A 24,278-nucleotide genomic window follows, 5' to 3' on the forward strand; every position below is an offset into this window, starting at 1 on the left:
GGGACTGCATATGTCTGCCCCCTGCAAGGAGCCTTGGAAGCCTTTGAAAGGAGGTAGGATAAGCTGGCATGAAATGGTGCATTCGGAGCCAGTTCAGAGGAGGGAAGCCACTGCTTTGGACTCAAAACCAGCAAACAGGTGCTTTGCAGTGCCTGCCTACCTGCCTGCCTCTGCTGTCTGTCTCCTCTCACTGCGTGTGCTTTCTGTGTCAGGTTTCTTGCAGTTTTATTCCTGTCAGCTGGCCAATGTATCTGCTGAAGAGCCAGCTGGAGTCCACTCTCCCCCATGTTTCCTCAACAAAATTGCCAGCTTGTTCTGATTCAGTATCTTTATTGTTGTTGATGAGGCTAAATGAATCAGAAAGAACACGGGTATGTATACAAAATACAAATTCGGAAACCTCATCCTGATGTGAGGAAATTTTATTAGTGGTTCAAGTGGAGAAGTCTGCTGTGGAAGCAGATGGACAGAACACACAGACCCCCTGAGAAGCCATTTCCCCCGACCCTACATATTTTATTGGGTTTTCGTGGTACCTCCTAATGATGCCAAATCTTCCAGCAGGAAAGCAGAGTTTTAGATCTGATTAAACCTGGGTTAATTTACTGTGGGACTGTGACTCTCCCTTCTACGGATTCTAAATGCAAAACTTCTTAATGAGTCTTATAAATGTATCTCTAGATAAAATTCAGAATCCGTGCTGGAAAACCTGAAACAAAATCCTCCCAGCTATTGAAAATACAGACGTTTCAGTTAATCCCATCCTGCTGGTATAATTTTTCCCCCCCTTTCATATAGTCTTTGTCAGTTTTTCGTGGGGGAAAAAAAAAAAGCTTTTCCTGAGAGGATTTTTACTAACTAAATCCAAGTTTCCTTAAATGCCTTATTAAACCCACCACCTATCGCTGCTGGCACTGCATGACAGAAAAAGCAGTTGTAGTTTCAGCGTGGCATGTGGGAACCACAGACTGCCAGGCACTGGTTTTAACACTTCAAGTGTAAGCTTGCATCTCCTCTCTAACTTATGCTAACTCACTTAAAGGGTGCTAAATTTTGTGTTTCAAAATGCATTAGCTCTTTGTCAAAGGGCACTTCGTTACTTCTGGCACGTTTACATTTGGGAAATGTTTGGCAGTGATTGCTCCTGATCCTTCAAGTCAGAAAATTTGCAGGAAATATTTTAATATGGTTTACAGAAGAGCAAAACTGGAATCATAGAACCAATTAAGCCAGAAAAGACCTCTGAGATCATTGAATCCAACATATGTCAACCAGGCCATGGCACTGAGTGCCACGTCCAGGCTTCTCTTAAACAGCTCCAGGCATAGTGGATGCCTTCCTGGGCAGCCCATTCCAATGTCTGATCACCCTTTCTGTGAGGAAATTCCACCTAATGTCCCAGCAAAGCTAGCAGGGTATGATGCCACATGGTGCCACTACCGGCTGTGGCCACTCTCTGGCCATGGGCACCCCAGGATGAGAGGCGAGTCTTAAACAGCACCAGAGGTGGTTTAGGTTGGACATCAGTAATTTCTTCACGGAAAGGGTGATCAGACATTGGAACGGGCTTCCCAGGCAGGTATTTAAGGAAACACCGGACGTGGCATTCAGTGCCCTGCTGTGGTGGACACGGTGATGTTCGGTTCAAGGTTGGACTCAATGAACTCAGAGGTCTCCCCCAAGCTATTTGATTCTGTGACTCTGAGCCCGCACGGGCCGAGGCGGGAGGGTGCCTGAGTCACCGTGCGGGCAAGAATATGAGGAAAACGTTAATTTTGGGATTTTGGGCCGGCCGCTCCCGCTCTCCGCAGTTCCCCCCGGGCCGGGCCGCCGCCGCCTCAGGCCTCGGCCACCGCCCCCCCCCCCCTTCAGCGCCCGCCCCGCCCCGCCCCGCGGGCACGTGACCCCCGGGGGGAGGCGGGCGGGGGGGCGCGCGCTCTGCACCTGTCAGTCAGCGCGTCACTTCCGCCCGTCGCCGCCGCTGCCGTCGGGGACCCCCCGCTCGCGGCTCGGAGCTCGGAGCGGCTGTGAGGGCACGGACGGCGCCGGGTCCGGCAGCGCGGCGGCCGCGGCACACGGCGCGGGCAGCGGCCGGCGGGGGAGGGCTGCGAGGAGAGCGGAGCGGCGAGGAGAGGCCCGTGCCGGTCCCCGGGGTAGGAAGAGGCGGAGGAACCTGCTGGTGGTGCTGAGGACGGCGGGGAGGGCGAGTCACCCGGCAACGGTGAGGGGCGCGGGGCGCATGCGCGGGGGGTCTCCGCTCTGGCTGGCCGGTGTCACCTCAGGCTTCAGGAACCTTCTGGCACCGACGCCGAGCGGGGCGCGGGAACTTCCTCCTGCCGAGTTGCTGGAGCCGCTCGCAGGGAGCTGTCAAGAGGCGGGAGCGGCTCCCAGGCTGGTGTCGGTGGGACCTCGCAGGCAGCGCTGACAGCCCAGCTCCTCCAGGAGTTGTGTGCCCAGCACGGCCCAGCCTGGTGCCCCCTGCGGTGGGGCTTGGCGCGCTGACAGCGTCAGCCTCGCAGCTCCCTGACAGCGAAGTTGGTCCCAGAAGTTGAAAGAAGGGCAGTCACTAAATTGCCTGTGATCGCGAAGGCAGCGCTGGCATTAAGAACGCTGGGTCATTGACTTAACGCGCCAGCCTGTGACCAAATGTGTCTTCCGAGGGATCTGTGGGTTTCCATTGTTCGTGGAAGCTCCTTAGAGATTTGAATATTTGAGTGGAAATGTTTCTTGCTATCAAAAAGTTGCTTTAACATGAGATGTTCCAGGGTGCTCCTTCCAGGTTTGGAAGAAACCGCAACAAAACCCAACAACAAAAACCCTGCCGTCACACACTGCAATTCCAGTTTTTAATGCACAACTCTCTTATTCTCAAGTTCCTTGGTCTGGCTGCATTTTAAGAAAATTTTACAAAATTTTTTACTGCTGTCAGGCTCAAGATGGAGAAAAGAAGTAACAGATGAAGAAAGTAAGAAGTAAATACTGTGTAATAACTTTTGCCTGTAAAAAAAAAAAAAGGAAAGTGAATATATAAAAACCTACAGTTGTTTATTTTTCTTTTGGCATGTGTTCCTGAATGTCCTCAGGGATGGAATTGTTAGTATGTGAGTTTAGAACAAATTGTTAAACCATATTAGCATTTAGGTTTGAAGTTTTTCTGTCTTCTGTGCAGTCTAATCTGCCTGCCTAAGAAGAATAGAAAGCTGGTTTGTTTGCCTGTATTATCAGCAATTTAGCTATTTTGTTTGTTTGCCCTTTTTTTTTCTGCTCATTACTAGTAAATTGCTTTATATGTTTTTTGTTGCATAGACTTGAAAATGTTTAGAATCTCTTTTAATCTTCTTTGTCTCTATTTTATACATTGTTTGGCTCCATAGGGATCCTTTCCTTGTCTCGACTATGTAACAATAAGGAATTAAATACCTCAGTGTTTTGAAAGCATCTAACTGGAAATTTACCATATTGTTTTAGAAAAATCAATCAAGTAGACTGTCCCATGGTTACATTTAGGGAAGCTGACTCGGAGAAGCTCCTGGAAACTTAATGCTTGCAAATTTTGACATGGACAACACGTCAAAACATCTGAGTTTGGCAAATGATAGTTTTTATCTGCTCTGTGTTAGTTTGGGCACTTGGTTTTTGTGTTGCTTGGAACACTGGAGGATCTTCTTGCAGCTCATTAAAAGGCTTAATTTAACATTTGTCATGTGTGGCTCATACCCTGAGACCTGTGCAAGCAGTGAAGTGCTGCTTTCTAATGTACATAATGGCATGTTTGAAAAAGCAGGTGAGGCTGAAGAAATTCTGTGCATTTGGAACAGACTTCAGAAAGTTCTGTGAGTCCCTGGTTGCTGCGTGTGAGGGCTCTATGGGGTAGGGTTTTTTCCTTTTCTAATACTCAGCCTTTTGGTTTCTGTTCAAATGTTACACTGTAGCAGTGATGCCTCTTTCCAGGGCTCATTGGAAAGTGAGCAAAACCTGCCAAGTCTGGGGTAATTTTTAAGTTAGGATTTTTTTTTTTTTTTTGTGTGGTTGTTCTCTTTTTTTCCCCATCCCCCACGAAAGAAGCTGCAGCTATATGGAAGAGGAAGTGATGTCGGTAAGAGAATGCTTCAAGTTGTCCTCTAATTCAGTGCATAGCACCAGGTTAATTTTACTGCCATATTAACACATGAAAATCTAGTGGCCATTTAGGTGGGAGTGAACTAACTATGTGTAGGGCAGTTCATCATTTGCATCTGTAAGGACGAAGGATGGCAAACTTTTCAAACTTTTTTCCTTGCATTGCAGGCCTGGTTGTGTATTTATTGATTATTTCAGATGTGAGGACTGTTATTTAAGGACTGAAAAATAACACTTTATCCAAAACATACGAGGAGGAGGTACAGAATCGAAGGACTATTAAATCTTCTGTGAAGGGCTATGGAAAAGGGAGATTGTTACTTGTCATGCAGTTTGTAAAGTGATGGCTCTTTCAGTTTTTCAGCAGAGGGGCTTTATGTCTCTTGTCAAAATTGGATTCAGGCAGAGAATACAAGAATTTTACATTGCTCCCTGGAAAGTTATTGAGCAATTCAGTCTTGCTTACTGTTATCTTCTGTAAGGTAAGAGATCTTACGTGCAAAAATTTTGTTTGAGAATGACTAGCTCTCTCAAAGCTTTGGTAAATTCAGATTTATCTTCACAGTTTGTACTGGCTTGATAGCCAGCTGTTGAGATTTGTGAAAATTCAGTCAGTTCAGGTGAATTCTGTGGATTATTGCAGCCAACAACATAATATATTTGTTACTGCATCTTCTACCAGGATTTTTTTTCCTGTAGAGCTGATTTGTTTTGAAGTCTAAAAAACATAGTTTAGAAGGTCAAAACCTGTTATGTTTGCAACATATGGGTGGAGTCGTTCACTACAAGAAATGGGTAATATTTTGCAGGACTGTATTCTGATCAGTGAAAATAGTTCTGTTGTGATAGTAACAAACCATTCTAGTCTTGTGGTCTTTCCCTTGTAAATGTGTGAAATCCTGTATATTTGTTTTAAAAAAGAAAAGAAAGATATGCCAAACAAGCTTAAAATACAGATGGGGCTTTATGTTTGTGTTCAGACAGCTTGTAACAAAGACTGCGGTTACAGAGGCTTTTTCCTATTGAGAGGTTTAAATGGTTTTTATTTTCTTCACTGTTTGGACATTTCTAAGGACGTTTGGGTGGGGCATCTGCTCGATCTGAGCCCTGTATCTGGTGGGAACCCTGCGCCGATTGTCCAGGTTCCAGTCTTGCTGGCAGCTCTCCTCGTGTGTCTCTTCTGTTCAGTGTTCCCTGCAGTGTGTTCCGGATTAAAATTTGTGCTCAGCTGTGTAGGATAATAATACATGGGCAAAACTGAAAAGGTGAGAGCTGGAATCTTACGAATGTGGCTCTTGCTTCCTTTATACTCTTTAAAAGTGTGTATGTTTGAAAGGTTTTCTCCCCTTTTTGCTGAGCTTCACATTTAATGAAATCTTGGCACTTTAGTAATGTAATCAGGTTAGTTAATTTTAGTCTGCAATGTAACTTTTAACCTTAAGGTTTCTGGTGGTGTCTTCAAATTTAGTCATAATCAAGTTTTGACAGGAGACATCAGTACCGGATCTCTTATTTTTGTCTTTTTTTTTTTCTTTCCCCATCTCTTGAAATTCAGAGCATTGTTGCTAAAGCATTGAACTCTTCACTGAAATGTCTTAGTGTAGCGGGGAGGCTGAGCCTGTCCTTGATTTTGGTGGCATGTGCTCAAGGTTCTAACAGAGGCAGTGTTTCAATAGTGAAGGGGCTGTGTAACCATTTTGTAATCTGAGTTCCAGTGTGTATTTCTGCTTATCTGTTTGGGAGGGGAGAAACAAACTGATGATAAATATATGTAATAGGATAACTTATGTATAATGAATTAAGTGCATTATATATTTATAGTTTTCTTTTTTGTTGTCTCTGAGGTAGCTTGAATTCAGTTCCAAAGTCTGTTTTAACAGCAGTGACAATTGTTAAACTGCTTTAGTTTTATACCATGAAGCTCTCAAGTTGCATAGTTTTACTGATAATTTCTTCCTGTCTGTTACTTTACTGTACTTTTATAATGCCATTGCACTGAAGTTCTGCATTATCTGGTGCAGGGGCAATGAGATGTGTGCGGTTGGTGGAGTAGAGCTTTGCATTGGGGGGTGGCGAGTAGGATGAATATAATTAGCTGTTACACAAGATACAAAAGCCTTTTTATTTATTAACTACTGTTGTTAAGAGTGTGATGGGATCTGTGTGAGCAGGAAGTTTCTTTATAATTCTGCACATGTGCATTGGCAGCAGCAGATGAGAGCAAATCTGGCAGTGTGTGGTGGTGGGTGTGAGGCACTGAGCAAACATCTACTTTTTCTGGTATCGCTGATGGTTTTATTTTCTTGCTACAATGTAGTTGGAGGATTATAAGTTGCTGTAATGCTGTGAAAAAGCCTTTGGATTTTATCTAGTAAGTGAATATAAAACATTATTTTTGCATATCAAAACCAGCTAACATTTTGGTGATCTCTCAGCTTGTTCTTTAAAAGTGTAGAATTTTTTTGGAATGTTGCTTAAATCAGTCCCTGTATTTGAGGTTTTTCTAATAGATAGGATCTGGCTCTTGTGAAGGTCTGTGAAGGATGGGCTTTTTCAGAGACAGTATGATCAGGTTATGTCACCTGAAATTGTAGACTAAACTATAATGACTGGAAAATAAATACTAATCAGTATTATGGTTTCTTGGCTTGTGAATTAAAAAAAGGTGAAATCCAAATTTCTATTAGTTTTTGTTATATCTCTTCCAGAGGAACTTTCATGAGGTGTTTTGTTGCTTTCTTGCATGGTAAGGACATAAAGGCTTAATTTAAATTGCTCTAATTTGTAAATTAGAAGGCTTGCTGCCACATTCCCAGGAAACAAAAATTGCGTTATAATTACATTCCACTAAATCTTATGTTGTATTTTTTGTGCTTCTACTTGCTTTGTCAGTGTAGCCAGTATTTTGTCAGTTGAGTGGTTTTTGAGACTATCTCAGAAGTGCTGGTGGCAAACAATGGAGAATTTCTGCTAGTAGAATTGAGGTTTAATGTATGTGTGAGTGTGCGTGTGAAGGCATACACAGGCAAACAGTTCACTGATGGAAGAGCTGGTGGTCATGCTTCTGCTAACTCCGTTTGTGATTGTGTGCCAAACTGCCATGAGCTGGTTTCCTTCTGATTCCTACTTGACCAGAAAGCAAACAGGGCAGTGAAGAGTTAGGAGCCATAATGAGAAATGAAGGGAGCAGGAAATTCATATCTGCTTGAGAAGATACTTATTCTAACATGGATTCCTTCAACGCTGCAAGTTAAATTTTGTAGTTATACTTAATTTCAACAGTATGCTTAAGAGGACCAGCTTATTAAATTTAAAATGATAACTGAGCCCAGTTGTCTGATTTGCCAGTTTAGACTTGTGACTAAAATACCTCATGATAGTTGATTTCACTGACAGTCAAAAAGAGGAAATCTTGCTTTAAGAATCTATTTTAAGCTAATCTTGCTGGTTTTAAGAATTTTATTTTAAATAATTATTGTTTTGACTACACAAATATATTAATGAGTACTTAAATGTGATTATTCTTTTAAATGGAGGATGTTCTGTGTCTGTTCAAGCAGTGGCACATCTCTGCATGCCTTTAACTTGCTCCTGAGACAAGTTTGTCCTTTCCCGTGTCCTAGATTTTTTTGGTAGAGTTCTGTTTGTGGGGTTTATTTCAGTTTGTCTTTTGTATTAATTTACTCCAAGCCATGTCCACTCCCCAGCCTGGCCATCTTTTCAATTTTGACTGGATTAATTCAAACAAGCAAGATACTCTGTTTCTACTTGTTAGCTGAACAAAAGCTGAAAATCAGATGAGCAAAAGCTCTTTTGCCCAAAAGCAGTTCATCCATTGAGAATGCTAGCAGTAATTTGAGTATACAAATGGCATAAAAATCAATCGGTGTCAATTGTTACAGTTCTGACATAACATTACAAAAAAAATTAGTTTCCTTTTAACTCAACAAAACTTAAGCTCAAGAGTGCTGGTTGTCATTTTTTTGAAACATAACTAGTGTGTACTCCAGAAGTTGGCAAATGGCTCTGTGTGTTCTGCAGTGAGCTGGGACACAAAAGTTTCCCAGGGAAGCCTTCTTGCTCCTGCTCACGCTTGGCAGCTGGCTCTGGATGATGTCATGAGGAGATGACATGAGGAGAGCTCCTTGTGACTCCAAGTTGGAATCTGTGTCTTAATTTTTGGCCATCATTTAGAAATTCTTAAAATATGTTATAACTTTGATAATTTCAAGCTTAGCCAAAAAATCAATTCTTTATTTGGGTTTAACAGTATGTTTGCTGTAGGCATCCAGGGGGACATTACAAGTTCTGTCTAGCTGTAAGTCATATAAATAACATAATACATTATTTTTTCTTATCAAATATAGAGTATGAAATAGAAAAACTTTGGGACACTAATGTTTTTTGTGGAATTTTATTTGTAAATAATTATTGCAGACAAGGAGCACTGATCCTCTTTGTACTGGAGGATGTGTATGCGATCTTTTAGGACCCAGTTTGCAGGCATGTGGTGGTCCACAGGGTCACAGCACTGTGGGCTGAAAAAGCCAAAAAACTTGGTGTGTTTCCTGAGAAGCAGGGACAGGCCATTTTGTTGCTTTTTTCCTATCTGAAAATCTTACAGTTAGTTTTTGCTTTTATGTGTTAAAAAAAAGTCACTGGAGATGTTTGCTAATGCCACAAAATAATATATTAAAAATAGGGCAGAACAGCAGTCAGTGTTAGCTTTGGGTTTGGCTTCAGAGACAATACGAATTTCTTGCTACATAAAACAAGCAAATAAAAGAATTGCTTAAATAGTTGAGACTTGTGGCAGAAATTCTAAACGCAGAATTGATGTTTTCATTCCTATGGCATGGTTTCAGTTGCAGCCTTTGTTTATTTTTACTTGTTGCTTCATTCCTTTGTTTCAAGGAAAGGTAGTGGAACCCTGAGGACTTTAAAATGACACCCGTATATTATTTGTACTTCAGTCATTAATGTAAAAGCTGAACTAAATGTAAGTCTAAATTTTCATGTGTATTCCTCAAATATTAACAGTTAGCCATATATTCTCTGGGGTTTTTAGTGGCATTTCATGTGTGGTTGTAAATACTTCTTGAGCTGCCAAGATAAGTAAATGCTATTATGATGGCAAAATGAAGCTCATGGTGCTGTTTTCCCAGCAGACTCCCTGAAGAATTTTCCTTAAATTTTAAAAATTTTAAAATAATGCATGACAGCACTGAAATCCACAATACAGAACAAAACTCTGTGTTTTACCCTCATTTAAGATGCTTGGGCTCAACATGTTGTAAAGGACAGTAAGTTTTTTTCAGTCTCTTGTAAAATTGTGGTATAATATGTGGTTATAATAAGGTGTATTTTTAGTTTCCTGCATTTATGTTTTGTAGAGCGTGATTATAGCTTAAGGATGTTTTAAAATGTTTGTTGTAACAAGGAGGGGAAGTAGACTGAAAAAAATGTAACCAGAATGTTTGTAATTAAAATCAAACTAGGTAGTTTTCTTTTGTGTGGGTTTTTTTTTAGTTGCTATTTTTTTTTTCTTTTTCTTGATAGAACCTGCAAAGCATTTTGGTTGTGAAATTGTGAGAGACAAGCACATGCTCGAAAGGATCAGGATAATATGGGCAAAAGTAGAAAGAGTTGACTGAATGGATTAGCTCCTGTTTCCTGAGTTGTTTGATCCGGGCAAAAAAAAGTATTCAAAAACTCCACAACATTGCTTAGTATTTGTAAAAGACTCTGGAAATAATCCTGAAGGTTACATGTCTTGTCCTAGTTTTCATATGTGTCTGCAGCGAAGTGCTGCACTTCCTGAATCAAGGGAGGGCAAGTGGGGAAGCATTTGATCCATATAAAAAGCGGAGATAAAATGTTTAATTATTAACAGTTTTTACAGTGTTGGAAATAGCAGGAAATTAAACTTACTGGAAGTTGAATAACTTCCAGAGTTTGTAGCTCTTTCTAGATTTGGTAAATGTCAGATTAATTGTATTACAGCCTGTGAAGGTACCAAAGCCTGAACTAAAAGGGAAAAGACAGAAAATGCTCTGAAAATAAATTGTTGCCTCTAATGATATATTGAAATGTGTGCAAAAGTATGTGTATCTGGGAGGGTGAAAATGAGGCTTTCACTAGTTTTTCTAGGTGATAATAAGCCATATAAAGCTTTCTTTAAAGTATAAACCTGGTTGTAAATCCGGTTTTGCCCTACAATGAGACAACCAGGCTGTTTCAACCTCGTTGTTACGTTGCCAAGCCAGTTAACATAGAAGTTTGTATTTTTCTCTTTTTTTAATGCCTCCTGAATGAAATTAATATTCAGGCAGCCTGTTCATCTGCTGCACCTGGCAAAAGTGGCTGAGCTTTCATGTCAGTGAACTGAGCACAAAGTTGCCTCTGCTGAGAAAGCTGAGCCTCAAGATTGTTCATTTGGTGCCGAATTATAAAGAAATGGTTACTTCTAATTTGGTCTTTTTATTAGGTGATGTTTGTTTTGAAGGTTTGTTTGTTGGTTTTAGCAAGTCAGCCTGAAGCATTGTGGCAGATCCATCAAAGGTTTTCTCCCAGCTGCCCTTAACCCCACAGCTGGCCAGTGTGAGGTTTTCTGGTTCATTGCGGACAGGCTGACTTTGGTAGAACTTGAGAAAATAGACTGTGTGCAACTTCATATTTTAAAATTTGCATGTTATATTGGGATTGATTGAAATCTACTTACATGCAAAGATTATGTTAACTTTCACTTAATATACTGAAACAAACAGAAAAAGGATTGTACAAGGCCTTCATAAATTATAGGAAGGTTATGAATTGCAACTGCTTCACTGTTGGAATCTGGCAGGATCTTTTAGTAACCGAGAATTTGCAATAACAATTTTGAATAGGATGGTAAAAAACCAAAAAAATAAAACCCGTTGACTGGAGTATAACCCTTCATTTTCCATTCTCAGCTCGCCTGGAGTCCTGATTTCAGACCAGTATTCATTCACTTGTGTGACATGTAACAGATTTACAACCTGTGTGTAATATAAGGCAATAGACAGAGACAATTTAAACAATTTTAAGCCTGAAATATTTTTTGCTCTAGGCCTCAATGCAAGAAAATGCTGAGGAGGTGAAAGCAGTCTTATATAGAGCTTATGACCAATTCCCTTAGCACATGGATGCAGTTTGGGGGGGATTGGGAGCAGGAAAACTGCTTTATTCAAACTACTGGAAGTACTCTGGGTTCCTGTTGTGATAGGCTAATGGTCTGGCATTTTGGTACTGAAACCAGAGGGGTTGGTTGTCAGGAATTTGCAAACGAAGATGAAGTTTATTTGTCCTGATGTGGAACAGAAGCGAGAGCTGATAAGGGAGGGAAGGTACTTGTCTCCAGTCTGTCATATCAATCTCCAGTTATGAAACAGAAGGTTTCAGTGAATACACTTTGAAGCTGGGGAAAGCCTCTTTATTGTCTAGTTTTGGTGCTGTGTGTTGTGGTTATGCGAGTGTGTATGTCACAAGCTTGTTTTGCCCAGTCACAGTTGCGTGAGTTTATTTAGAGCAGGTAATGGGTGAGATCAAGGGGTTGAGGTGACCCTTTGACTGATTCTGGGCATTACATTGGATCCTCTGTGCCATGAAGCTGCAATTTAAATTTTTAATATCACAGAAAACCATAAAGGCAATTTAATGTGGTTTTGTAGCTATTTTGAGAGCTGAGAACACGAAAAATGTCCCTATAATCTGGATTCTAAATAAAAGGTGGCAAAAATGTGGGTGGTTCTATGAAATCTGACTTGGGGGATTTTGCTTCCTGTATCCAGATCTGATGATCACTTGGACTTTGAACTGGCAGTTAGGACACATTGTCAACTTCCTAGAAAAGATGATCAGTACCACCAAAAACTGGTCGACTCTAAATGTTCCTTAGTTAGGATTTTGGTTTTGGTCTTGCTGTTTAAAGATGTTGCATGAAACCAGTGCCTGAGATCCTTCTAAAAATTTCATAGCCACTAAATATTTTAGCATGGTAGGTATTTTAAAACAGTTTGTGAAACCTACTTAGCCCTCCTCGATTCTTTGGAAGAGGATTGTAAGAGTCTGAAAATTATTTCTTAATTGTTAAGACTTAGATGTCCCATGCTAACTTTCGCTTCAGGTTTGGTTAACTCGTGAGTGAAAAAAGGGATTTGCTGTTCTAGGGGGCTCTCTCATAAGCTGTGCTAATGTGGTCTTTATGCTTTTCTTGTTCAGAACCAGAAACTGATGATTTGACAAGAATTCCTCTAATGTGATGTTTAGATTCGTGACCGAGTTTAAAACTGTTGAAAACTTTATGATCTAATAATATTTTCCTTATTTTCAGATTAACTGCTGAAGTACTGATCGAGTTCTGCTATTCTTCAATGAGGAACTACAGGCTGATCTTTTGCCATAATCTTAAACAACCATAAATGACAAAAGAATGCTTGGTCAGTGAGGGCAGCTGGCGCAGACAGCGTTTTCCAAACTCGGCTGTATAAGTACTCTGAGGTGGGTGTCTTAACTTGTTTTACTGGGGGGAAAAAAAAAGAAAAACACCTATGGATTTCAGAATGTCTAATCTGTTAGAATTTACCTATTAGTAAACAGAGAATTTTAGTTTGCTTGCAGTGCTTTGACTAACAGCAGGTACTTCGTGTTCTGTGTGTGCCAGCCCCTGTGAAAGTGACTGCTTGCATTTAAGCAAGTATGTTTTCTTTTCTTTTTGTTATTTATTTTGAAAGGACAGTTTTTTCTTTGCTAGAAGAAATATTTTGGTTTTGACAGGGTAACAGCTTGACTGACTTACACTGCCCTTTGTTATCTATCTAGATCCTTTATCAAGCAAAGACTTGCAAGTGAAGCTTGAGCTTCTGCATGACAGAATGGTATCACTGAGCATCTAGAAACTAGCTTTGGGGGTTTTCTGTTCAGTAAAAATTTTAATTTGATGCAGGTGTTGAAAGCTTTATTATGTAGACCAGAAAATGCCAAATAGATTTTAAAATTATTACAGTGCAGTTGTGTATCACAAAATACTTAATCATTTGATATAATTGAGACTTGGGGTTTTGGTTTGGTATGATCCATTGGTTTCGTTTCCTGTTGAGGAGCTTTTGTATAGAGTTCTGAAAGCCTGACTACTAAATGCTGTCAGAAAAAGTACGGAAGAATCTACCAAAGTACCTTAGAACTTAATTAGAAATTTGGTAACTAGAATTTTCTGTATTTTCTTTGCTGCTCTATACATTCTTCTCAGCCCTCTGTTGAGGGTAGACAGAACACCTCAGTGATAGTCATTTATTGAGTTAGCTGTGTTTGGAGCCATTACAGAACTGTCCATTAAATCAGTGAATGGATGGAGACAGACTAGAGAGTATTTGCATTAGGTAAATAAAACACTTTGTGTTACAGATCAGTGCTTTCAACGGCATATATTGAAGTGGGATTTTGGTTTTAATTTTTTCTATTGACAGAAAAGACAGCTTTGATTTTTGGCTGCAAAAAGATATGAGGAAGAGCTCCTCCCCTTCCTTGAGTAACTGCAACTCTGTTCTTGCTAACAAAATATTTGGAATTCCACTTGATGAGCTGCAGCAAGAAGGGCAACCAGACAATGAGGTTCCATTCATAGTCCGCCATGTTGTGGACTATATTGAGGAACATGGTATGTATTACCTTGCTGTATTTAAAATAATGTATTTCACGTTATTTTACAGGATAGATTGCGGGGTTTGAAGAGTACTTGTTTTCTGAAGTTAATTATTCAATTGGGTGTGATTTGGTTGTTTCAGGTACTTCCTTTCTTTACTCTTTCTGTTATGGTTATCACTGTTTTCTAGCAAACAGTCAGCTCATCAGGGCACCTGATAGGAAATGCAGTGGTTTAGGAGCTGCTAACATTTCCCTTGTTATTTTATTGTTTCCTTGGCACAAGATTGTGTGTGTTGGGAAGAGAACTGCTGGAAGTCTTTCAAAACTGTTGTCCAGAAAATGTTTCAATCAGTGTGGGAATTGTGCATATCTGATTATCAGTATTTTTCTGATGTATTAGTCCATACTGGAGCTAAAGGTTTATTTCTGCAATTTGTTTTCTAACTCAGGGGGTCTGGAACAAGAAGGACTTTTCCAAGTCAATGGGAATGCTGAGACAGTGGAGTGGCTCCGGCAACGATATGATAACGGAGAAGATGTGGACCTGGTTAAAGAAGCAGATGTACCCTCAGCTATTAGCCTTCTTAGATTTTTTCTTCAAGAACTTCCAGAGCCAGTTATTCCAGGCAGTTTGCACATACATTTGATGCAACTTTCTCAAGGTAATAACTATTTTTGATTCAATGTTTTTGTTTTATGATTTTAAGAGTAAAACCCAGTATTGAATTGAGATTTGTAGTGGCACTAAGGTGTCTTTGGTGCTCTGTGTAGTAATAATGATAATACTGCTGTGTGCTTTGGTTGCAATGTTATCTGTCAGGACTGGAAATGGGATTGAGGTGTACTCAGTGTGACAGCAGACTTCCCTTCTATGACTGTAAAATCTAGTGTGAAATTTGGCTTTTTCCTCCCGTCTTTGAGTAGATCACTGTGGATAGGTTTACATATGGATTCTTTCTATCCTGCAAGTCCCCGTTTAGTTCCCTTTTGTTAAAAATGTGGAGAAACTTTGCTTAAACTTGCAGCTTACTGTCTTTACTGTCTTTTTGTAAGTGTAAAAGTTATTTCAGAAGCATTGAAAGTTATCTGTAACAAGGAAATCAAACCACATAAACCCTTAAACAGTGTTTTCAGCTGCTAAAATTAGACTTCTGATTTCCTCTAATTGGGTTTTGCCTGTCTGACAGACTTATCTCAGTTAGTTTCCAGAATTACATCATCAGCTGCATTTGAAGCAATGGAATTGCTTAAAGAAATGCAGAAGGTGGTAGTAATTGTTGACCCATATGTTAGTTCTGGTCTTTTCTCTCTTCAGCAGTTCTTCCATATCATTAGGTCAGGCTTAGTCCTCAGGATAGCTTCCTTATACAGCAAGGTGTGGCCTCTGTGCATGTTAGAAGCTCTTTGCAGGCAGGTGGTTCCTCAAAGACAGGTGATTTGAGTCACTGAGTTGTGAATGTGGTGGTCCCGGTGCACTAGGCCATGTGTCCCACAAGTGTGTATCCATGCTTCAGTGCCTCAGGACTTCAGTTAGAGGGTAAGAACATTCTCCCTTTGGGTCTCTGGTTGTTTAGAACTTAAATTTCAGATTTGTTAGATTTCGGGTTGGTTAGACAAAACATGGAGATGTGTATGTTCGAAGTGGTCTTGATTATCACTTCTCTGTGCTCCCTTTCTTTTTAAAAGTCTACATTGTTAAAGTACTTTTTAAAGTCTTTTTTTTCTGTTCTGTTTCCAAAATGCATTTCTACAGTAAGAACTGTCAATGGAATGTTCATTTTGTTGTGTTATGTGTTGAAACAACTATTTTATGTGCTTGGTTGCCTGTATTCAGCTGCTGTAGATGTTGACTGTGTCTGAGCAAATGAAATCCTGTGCAGTTCCTGCTTAGTGTTCCTGTACATGCTCGTAGGGAATTTACTCGCTCTTTGCTTTGATATTAAGGACTGGGATGTCTCTGCTCTCTCATCAAGAGAGGCAATGATGGCTCATCTTCAAACGTACTTTTCCCTCTCTAACTGATCTTAGAAGAGTTTTCAAGTTTCTGAGAAAGAAGGGGAGGCCTCTTTCTATCAATTTTTCTCCCATTTTGCTTTCCTGACATTTCTTTTCCAGTATATTGAATTTCTCAGTTAGGTATAAACAGCTGTAAACTTTTTGAACCTTGCTGCCTGTAAGGCAGATGAGGTAACAAATGAGCTTTATGGGGACATACTTTGATGAAGAGTATAGGTAAGTGGGGTGAGAATGAGGAGGTTTTATGGTGACCCTTTTTGAGATCTGAAATTGAATCAGTAAGCTTTGAACTAAGCATGTGTAAAGATGATTGCATTGAGATAGCTTGGATTTATCAGTTAAGTATTACAAAAGCAAGTAGAGTGGTGAGAATGGGATGCTTGTAGAGGAAAAGGTGTCAAAGTGGCTTGTCTGCCAGAAGAATTTAACTTGATGGCAGTTAAGTCACTATCTGGAGCTGTTGTTGTCTCTAGAGCTCTTCTTCAAAGCAGTTGTGATGTAACAGTGGTAAAACAAAAACATGCAAAGTTTGCCCTCAGAAATTTGAGTGAGCATTAATTGGGGAAAATGTGCAGAAGAGAATGTGGTGGATAATATTGAACAAATGCAAGTCAATTCTCACATTTTAGGCTGTGGTTTGACCAAATTACTTGTACTTTCAGAAGTAAGTAATGGTCATAGTAAAAAAGCTGATCAGTATCAAATATTAAAAAGCAGATATCTTCTTTGAGATTAAAATATTTTTATTACTTTTTCAGATTACAATAATGAAGATGAATTTGGAAGAAAGTTGAGGTTCCTCTTGCAGCAGCTTCCACCTGTTAATTACAGTTTGTTAAAGTTTCTGTGTAAATTTTTAGCTAACGTAGCATCGCATCATGAAGAAATTTGGTCAGCAAGTTCTTTAGCTGCAGTCTTTGGCCCGGATGTTTTTCAGTAAGTTAATTATAAAAGTTCATTCAGTGTTTCTGTGGGAATTTGAGTGTCTCTCTGTACTTTAGAGTCATTCCTGGTCTGTGAGCAACAGTAACAAAGTGCACAATATGTTTCAGGCAGAATCATTCTGTTTCCACCCACTTTCTCTCCCCAGTTTGGTTTTACAATTTTTGCTAAGAATTAAACAGCAGCTCGTCTATGAGTTGTGGCGTGAGAAACCACTGGTTTGATTGTTGCATTACTGTATTTATTCTGAGGTTGAAATATTTTAGTGATAATATGTAAGACTGCTATTTGTAGCAAGAAAACAATTCTGGGAGGAGCTGTTAAAGTACCAGTTTATACTATTGTTTCCTCACCACGGGAAAATACTTGAATTTTAAATATTCCTCATGAAAAATTAATTGACTAAATAGTTGCTAATTCATTATTGTAAAATATAAAATAGTATAAAGCTTTATAAGGCAGTAGTGTGAAGGCATGCTTTAAATTCAGTGTGTTCAGAATGGATAGGGGATAATGTTGTGAAGTGTAGCACTTCGTCATGGAAGACATTCAGAGGTGTTCTTTGAGGAACTGTGGGATTTAGATTTTTAAACTAAAACGGTGTTGAAATCTTCAGCATTTACACAGATGTGGAGGATCTGAAAGAGCAAGAAATAGTTAGCAGAATAATGGCAGGACTTCTGGAGAACTACTATGAGTTTTTTGAAAATGAAGAGGAAGATTTTTCATCTACTAATGATTTAAGCTCAATAACTGAGCAGGTAAGAATATTTTGAATGGCAATATGTTACCACTTAACTGCCTGTTACACATTTATGTTTATGAAAGATATATTGAAATACAATTTCTTTAGTATGACTTTGAGAAGTTTCTTGTAAACTGACAAAACCCGGCATTTTCTTAATTTTCTTAATGCTTTTGTAATAAGCATAGCTGTGCTAGATTAAAAAACACATAGGGACTAAACCAACTGCGTTATCCTGCCCAACAGAGAGACACTGTTGTAAACAGCTTTAAAATTGCCAATTTAGGAAAGAACAACTGTTTTTTGATCAAATGAAGAATGACTTTCTTGTTGGTCAAGAGTATTTCTAGGTGTGTCTTACAGGAACATGCAGGGTCTCGCACTCCACTTGATGTTATCAGTGGTGCTTTCCTGTGCCAAAGTTTTTGAATGGTGTTTCTGATTCTAAGACTTGAAAATGATGCATTTTCTGTAAACAAGAAAAAGGATAAATAATAAGCAGTTGCTAAGGTAGGTAACAAGAAGTACTGAATTTTAAAGCCTATCTCACAAACCCCTCCTCTAGCAAGACAGGTAAGGCAAGTACTGGGGCAGTTGGTTGCTTCCTCTTCCCTGCAGTAGACGTTGGTCTGGTCTGCCGGGCATGGGCAGCAGGTTCTAGAGTGAGCAGCGTCTGCTGTGTGAGCTCCTTGAGCAAGCACTGCAGCTCTGCAAAGCTCCATGCAGGGATATGTCTGGCACTGAGGGCTGCCCCAGCCCTGCTGCGTGCAGGGAGCTGCTCAACAAAGCTGGGCTGTGACTCCTGCAGCCAGAGGCTGGGGGCTGCTGCTGAGTTGGGATAACTGCTCTGTAAACCAGAGCTGCTCTGTGCTCTCTCTCATGCTTTGAAATTACTGATTTGGCTGTGCCTCATTATATGTTTCAGCAAAAGGGTTTCCTAAGCTCAAAGTCTGTTTGGTGTGTAGTTTTGTTTGTTTTTTCCCGTCGTTGGAGGGCTGGTGGGGTGTCCCTTTAATTTCGTGGTGTCTCCACCAGATGTCAACAGTGCGCTTCTGTCGGGGGCCGGTGCAGTGGGGACAGAAGGGCCGCTGTCCCCGCTGGGCACAGCCCCGTTGGCAGCTGCCCCAGTGTGTGGGTGGGCTTGCCTTTGCTTCACTGGCACATCCTCTTGCAATTGCAGAGGAAAAGCAGGGATAAATACATTTCTTGCCTGGAATGTAGTGCCATATAACTTACACCCCTTTTAAAAACTAACAAATATCTCCTTTCTGCCTTCTGTGTAATCTTAAACTTCTGAAGTTTCAATTCTTCTTAATTTTGTGTTTTGGTTTTACACTGGTGATAGATTCTGTAAAACATATTTTCTTGAGGCTGCTGCTTTAATTTTTGGGTTTGGAAGATTGGGAGATCAGTAATCAATCACAGAGGCAGCTTGGAAGTCAAACAGAATCACTTTGTTCTCTTTACCTTTTCATGTTTTAGATGTAGCTGCTTTTTAAAAAATGAAGTTGGCTGTCTTGAGTTGCCAGTTGGCTATATTGTTTTGCTTTTGAATTGGCTGCATTTTGCTGCTTCAGTAAAAACATCTGTGTGTGGAAACAAAGAAACAAAAATAGACAAGAGCACAGAAACTTTTTAAGTGTTCGTTCAGATCTTTGAAGTTTAGCTTCATAGACTTCTGTATTGCCTTCCCCAGGAGGGTTTGAAAATGCTTCTGATACATGAATAAGGCTACCTGTGGAATAGAGTAGAATTATCTGTTTTAGACATAGAAGAAGAAAGGTTCTGTAGTTCATGATTTCAGTGTGGTTGGGATTTTGTTGTTTCTTCATTCTGCTTGTGTTTATTTATGGCATCAGAGGTGCTTCTTGCTTTTCAGTTTTTGTCCAGTGTTCAAAAGCAACTTTTTAATGGTGTAGAATTTATGGTTTTACATAAAAGCAAGTCTAGTGTGCCTGTTTTTTCCTAAAATTGAGAAGTGTTCCCCTACTACACGTTACTTTCGTACCTTTCATGCTCTTTTAATTCCCTGGACCTTTTGAAAGGAACTTTTCAATCCATTGACTTTGGTTAAATCTTTTTTAGCTCAATGATCTCTTGGAAGAAGAGGAAGATGTAAAGCTTGAGCAGTCGGAAGAACTTCCAGAAGACCGCACAGAGAAACCTGTTGAAAGGCCAGCTGTGGTGCATCTAGATATGACAGGGTCTCTCTCGGATTCCCGGAATGTTACAGCATCAACAAGGTAACTTGATTCTGCCTTGGAGTTTGGATTTAAATTTGGATTGTAATTTATTCTGTCAGAGAGAGAAACTGTCAGACTTTTAAGTGTTGGTGTCTACAAACTGAAGTTTTAGAAGCAGGTGCAGTTCTTACAATAGTAAAATACGGGTTAAAATAACTGTTTCCAAATTCAGCAGAGGAATGCCAGTAGAACTCAGATTGGATTATAGATGGTGATTTATGCAGGGAAAGGTAAAAAGGGCATATTTTAGTGAAACTGTAAAGTGGTATTTAAACGATAAATTTTATAGCAGAAATAAGAAGAATCTGCCTACTGGTAGATTCAAACGTGTTCTGTACCATCCTTCCAATGGGAAATCCTAGGACTGTTTCTTGTCACATGCTGGTAGAGAGCTGTGGGCAGGTTTGGAAGTTGCAAAATGTCATATAGGCAGGAATGTTGGAGGGGGAGTCAGCAGCTTTTAAGAGCAATTCTTGTAAAAGAGGTGCCTAAACATAAAATCATACTTTCATTTGAGAGCTTATCGGTGCTTGCTTGTAGTACACAGATTTATATTGTACTTGCTTGTAGTACACAAGGTTTTATTTTTAGATATGCTTTACTTGTACTTAGAGTTTACATTCTACAGATGTGTAGAATGTAAACTTTTACAGCATGTGTTTGGTATGGGCATTGCATGTAAGAACATGGGAGGAGGGAGGGAGGAGTGAGGAGGAATCTATAATAAAGATAATAAAAGCAGAAGAAATGTAGGGAAAATCACAAGTAAGTTGCTGCCTAAGAATGGGTAGTTTCAAGAATGTGGATTTTGGGTTGGAATCTGTTCATCTGCTGGCTGCATGCTTCATTCTACTCCATGGCAAGAAGCTGTAAAATATCAAATAATGACAGAACCATGTTTTTTTGTTTTGTATTTTAAATTATATTTTAATAGTTAAATATCTTTATTGGTAGTAAAGCTTCTTATTTTTAGTTTGAATTAAATTTTTAAAAAGTTGCAGTTTAACTATTCACAGGTATTAGGTTGCTTCTGGAATGTGTAAACACAGCAGTAGTGACAAACTCAACATGTTTGAGAGTTTAAACTGGATAGCCTGAAGAAAAAAACATTTTTACTTGATGTTTAAGGCTAATTAAAAATGAATAGGCATTAATTATGGTTGGCATTTTACATAATTTGTGGGGAAGGATAAGTAGGAATCCTTTAGAAGAAGGAGAATTTTGACTGTAAAACCAGAACAACTACAGGAAACATTAAAAAAAAAAAAAAAAAAAAAAGGGGAATGAGAAAGTGTTCTTTACTAAACTTTTAACCACTATGAATACTGTAAATATTTTCCCAAACCTAATGGCTTTTATGTATGCCTTTTTTTGATCTTAGTTTCTTGATGTAAAAAAAAAAAAAAAAAAGAAAAAAAAAATGAAGAAACTAAATGTTAATGCAGGTTTATTTGGATTATTTATCTTTGTCCTGGTGTAGAGCCTGTGGCAGCTTATACAGGAAGGAGGAGGAGACTTAGATCTTAAACGTGATTCTTGCAGTTCTTTAACCTGAGGTTTTACTGCCTTTTTGCTGTCAGATTTTGGGATCAAAATATCTGTGTATTTTGGTCTCTCTGTGGAGAGAAGTAAGAGATTGTTTATCTTGTTCTGTACAGCGGGGCATCTGACCTTCCTCCTTGTTGTTTGGACTATAACTTGCTTCTAATTGTGCTCACTACCTTTTTTTCTATTCATTCTGTTTGTTCTTGCTGAAACCTAAGATCTTCCTACACTGCATGGTGTTAATTTGACTTTGAGTTAGAGATCTTGTAAGAATGTGGATAATCATTAATGCACTTTGATTTAGTGACTGCTTGAAAGTGGTATTTCTAATAAACCTGTGGAGTGATCTCTGAGCCCGTTACCCAGCAGGGAGCATTTGTTGCTTACAGGTTGGCAGTGAGCACATAAAGGAAACTGTTCTCCTTTACCAGAAGCCTTTTCCCCACGGCTCTTTTTCTTTTTGCTGTCCTGACTTTTGGAGTAAAAAACTACTGACTCAGCATTGCAGCTGAATTTTAAGACATGCTGTTGAAATAAGTACTTTAAAATCCTTCTCTGTCATTATTCCAAAGTTTTCATCCCTGAGCCTTGCCAGGCAGTATTTGCTTTAATTGTACAGTTCATCTCAAATGTTGTCAGTTAGAAGCCTAATATAAAAACTCTGTGGTTTTGGATTTTTCAAGATTTTGTGTGTAAAAATACGAGATATGACAGGCAGTAAGCTGTATAAACAGTTTGCTTTGTTTCTACTAAATGCAGTGACAAGGGCAACATCCTCACTGCTTCTGTGATATTTTTGTTAACCCTTTTGTGATTTAATTAGCTCTGATCAGAGACAAGCGATAATATTAACAGCCACCAAGGGAGACAAAATGCATGGTAAAGCTGACCAAAGAGAAGAGCTGCCTAAATTGCTAGGAAATACATTATTATTTTAATGTAGTGCTGTTTTTAACATCCAAATACTTGTTCCTCCTTCCATCCTGGAAAATCTGTAAACAACACGTTAGGAGAGCTTTCAAGTGTTGATTGGGCAGCTTATTGTCAGGAGTGACCTCATGTTGCAGTCAATTTCTATTTAGACTGCAGGGTTTAGTGCAGCACTCCAGAGGTGCCGGCTCGCAGGCAGCCCCCGGAGCCCAGCCAGCAGCATGCACAGCCAGCAGCCCACATCACGCTTTGCTGGCTTCCAAATGAAGCATTTTTACATGAAGTGCTCTTTTGGGATAGCAAAAATAATCAGAATGGCCTGCAAAGTTCTGCTGCACAGGTAATATATGAAAGGAAAATGTCGTTTTGATATGATTGCAAGTAAGGCTTTAAAATTGTGTGAGATGAGATGTAGTTTGGAGACAGGAAATGAAATAATGTCACAACTGATTATTTTAATGAGAAATAAGAATCTGTGTACGGTCAGGAAATCACCAAGGAAAACTTGGACATGTTTTATCTCCAGTTAATGTATTTTCCTACTCAAGGTATGTTTTTGCCGGGACCGTTTATGGATAGGGAGCCGGTGCTGAAGGGATTCTCAGGAGGGAGTTAGCATTATGAAACAAAGATGTTTACCTTTCTGTGTCTTGCTGTGTCATGCTGCGTTAAGGCTCTGTCTGGCAGTATAAATTACAGCTTTTAAAAGTATCCTTGAACTGTGGTAGTGGGCTCAGAAGTTGTAATGGCTTTTCGCCTAAGATTGGCACATTTGTTTCAGAAAGTGCTTAAATGCTAAAGTGATTAGTTGAAAATGTTAGCTTTTCTTTATGTAGTAAGAGGATTCTTTAGGCTTTGTAATACTGCTGATTTATGCACAGCTTTTGCTGAGTACCTCTAAGGCTCCTAAAGGTGTTGAGTAAAAGCACCTGGAGAACCATCCTGTGCTGGGGGCTGAAGGTTACACACTAGGATGGAAAATTTTGTTGTGAACCATGTCTGAAATCATTTGGATTCTTTGGAGATGAGTTTGATTCTCCCTATTCTTGACACAGTTCCTCATTGTCTCAAGTGGTAGAATAAAAGGATTTCAAGTCATCACAGTTTCCTATAAATAGTGTTTGTACTTGTGTCCTTGACTGAGTTTTTCTTCTGCAATTAGGGTGTTGCAGTGTTCTGTGCTCTGACTGCCTCATTTTTTTCTCCCAGTTTGTCCTAGGAGTGACTATTTTAATAGTAAATTGGTTTCAATCTACGCAATTATGTGTTTGTACCTTTAGAATACAAGCATACCTTTTATAATGCAACTTTTGTAGAACTTACTGAGATAGATACTTAAAATGACATTTTTCATATTTTGAAATATTACTGGGGTATTTTTCCAAGATCATGCTTCTTTTTTCTTACCTTGTTCATGAAGCTAAACTTGCAGCTTCATATTTTCATTTTTTATTTCAAGTGTTGTTAATATGAAGTATGTTTCTCAGCAAATCTACTTTGTACAGGTAGTAGGGCTGTGCTGAGCTTCTGTGCATGGAAATACAAATGAAATGTAAATATCTTAAGCTGTAAACTACCTCCTGCTGTTTTTTTGTTTGTAAGAAAAATACAAAATGCCAGTGTGTTCCCCCTCAGTTGTTTGATCTGTAGCTTTGAAATTAGTGGCTACAAGATCTGGCTTCTGTGTCAGGTGTTCTAATTTCCCAAAGCTGTGTCTGTTTTGAAATAGCAGTTGTGTGCTGCCTGTTCTGTCAATGCATTTGGAATAGATCAGCTTTGGCTTTTCACCAGGCAAACACACACACAAATCATAAGATGAACTTCATTTGTCAGCCAGTTTCCACCAAAAAAAAAAAAAAAAAAAAAAGGGAAGAAAAGAAATTAAAAGCATCTATGAGCACCTGCTTGTTCACTTGTGCCATAGTGGGGTTGAAATGCTATGCACTCTGCTGTTGGCCGAGTACAAGGTGTCTAAGGCAAACGGGTATAGTTATTTTTAAATAAATATTTTAACCACTTTCTTTATCATCTTATGTTTAATTGAAAGTCCTTTATTGCTTGTATTTCATCTACTT

At 39.4% G+C, this 24,278-nt stretch overlaps 1 protein-coding gene across 4 annotated transcripts in view; it reads left to right on the forward strand.

Annotated features, from left to right (window-relative positions):
• Positions 1–2,048: 2,048 nt before the first annotated feature.
• FAM13B (family with sequence similarity 13 member B) overlaps positions 2,049–24,278 on the forward strand; it is a 44,838-nt gene continuing 22,608 nt past the window's right edge. Inside the window, exons 1-7 of one of the 4 annotated variants that reach the window (XM_082291624.1) lie at positions 2,049–2,221; positions 12,473–12,639; positions 13,605–13,795; positions 14,232–14,444; positions 16,557–16,734; positions 17,357–17,501; positions 19,571–19,728. In XM_082291624.1, coding sequence (XP_082147750.1) covers positions 13,639–13,795; positions 14,232–14,444; positions 16,557–16,734; positions 17,357–17,501; positions 19,571–19,728 — 851 coding nt within the window. In that variant the 5' untranslated portion in view covers positions 2,049–2,221; positions 12,473–12,639; positions 13,605–13,638. The remainder of the gene's footprint in view (positions 2,222–12,472; positions 12,640–13,604; positions 13,796–14,231; positions 14,445–16,556; positions 16,735–17,356; positions 17,502–19,570; positions 19,729–24,278) is intronic. The other 3 variants (XM_082291623.1, XM_082291621.1, XM_082291622.1) reach the window with 3 other exon arrangements.

The sequence above is a fragment of the Coloeus monedula genome (assembly GCF_965178545.1).
Source record: "Coloeus monedula genome assembly, chromosome: 15".
Taxonomy (NCBI): Eukaryota; Metazoa; Chordata; class Aves; order Passeriformes; family Corvidae; genus Coloeus; species Coloeus monedula.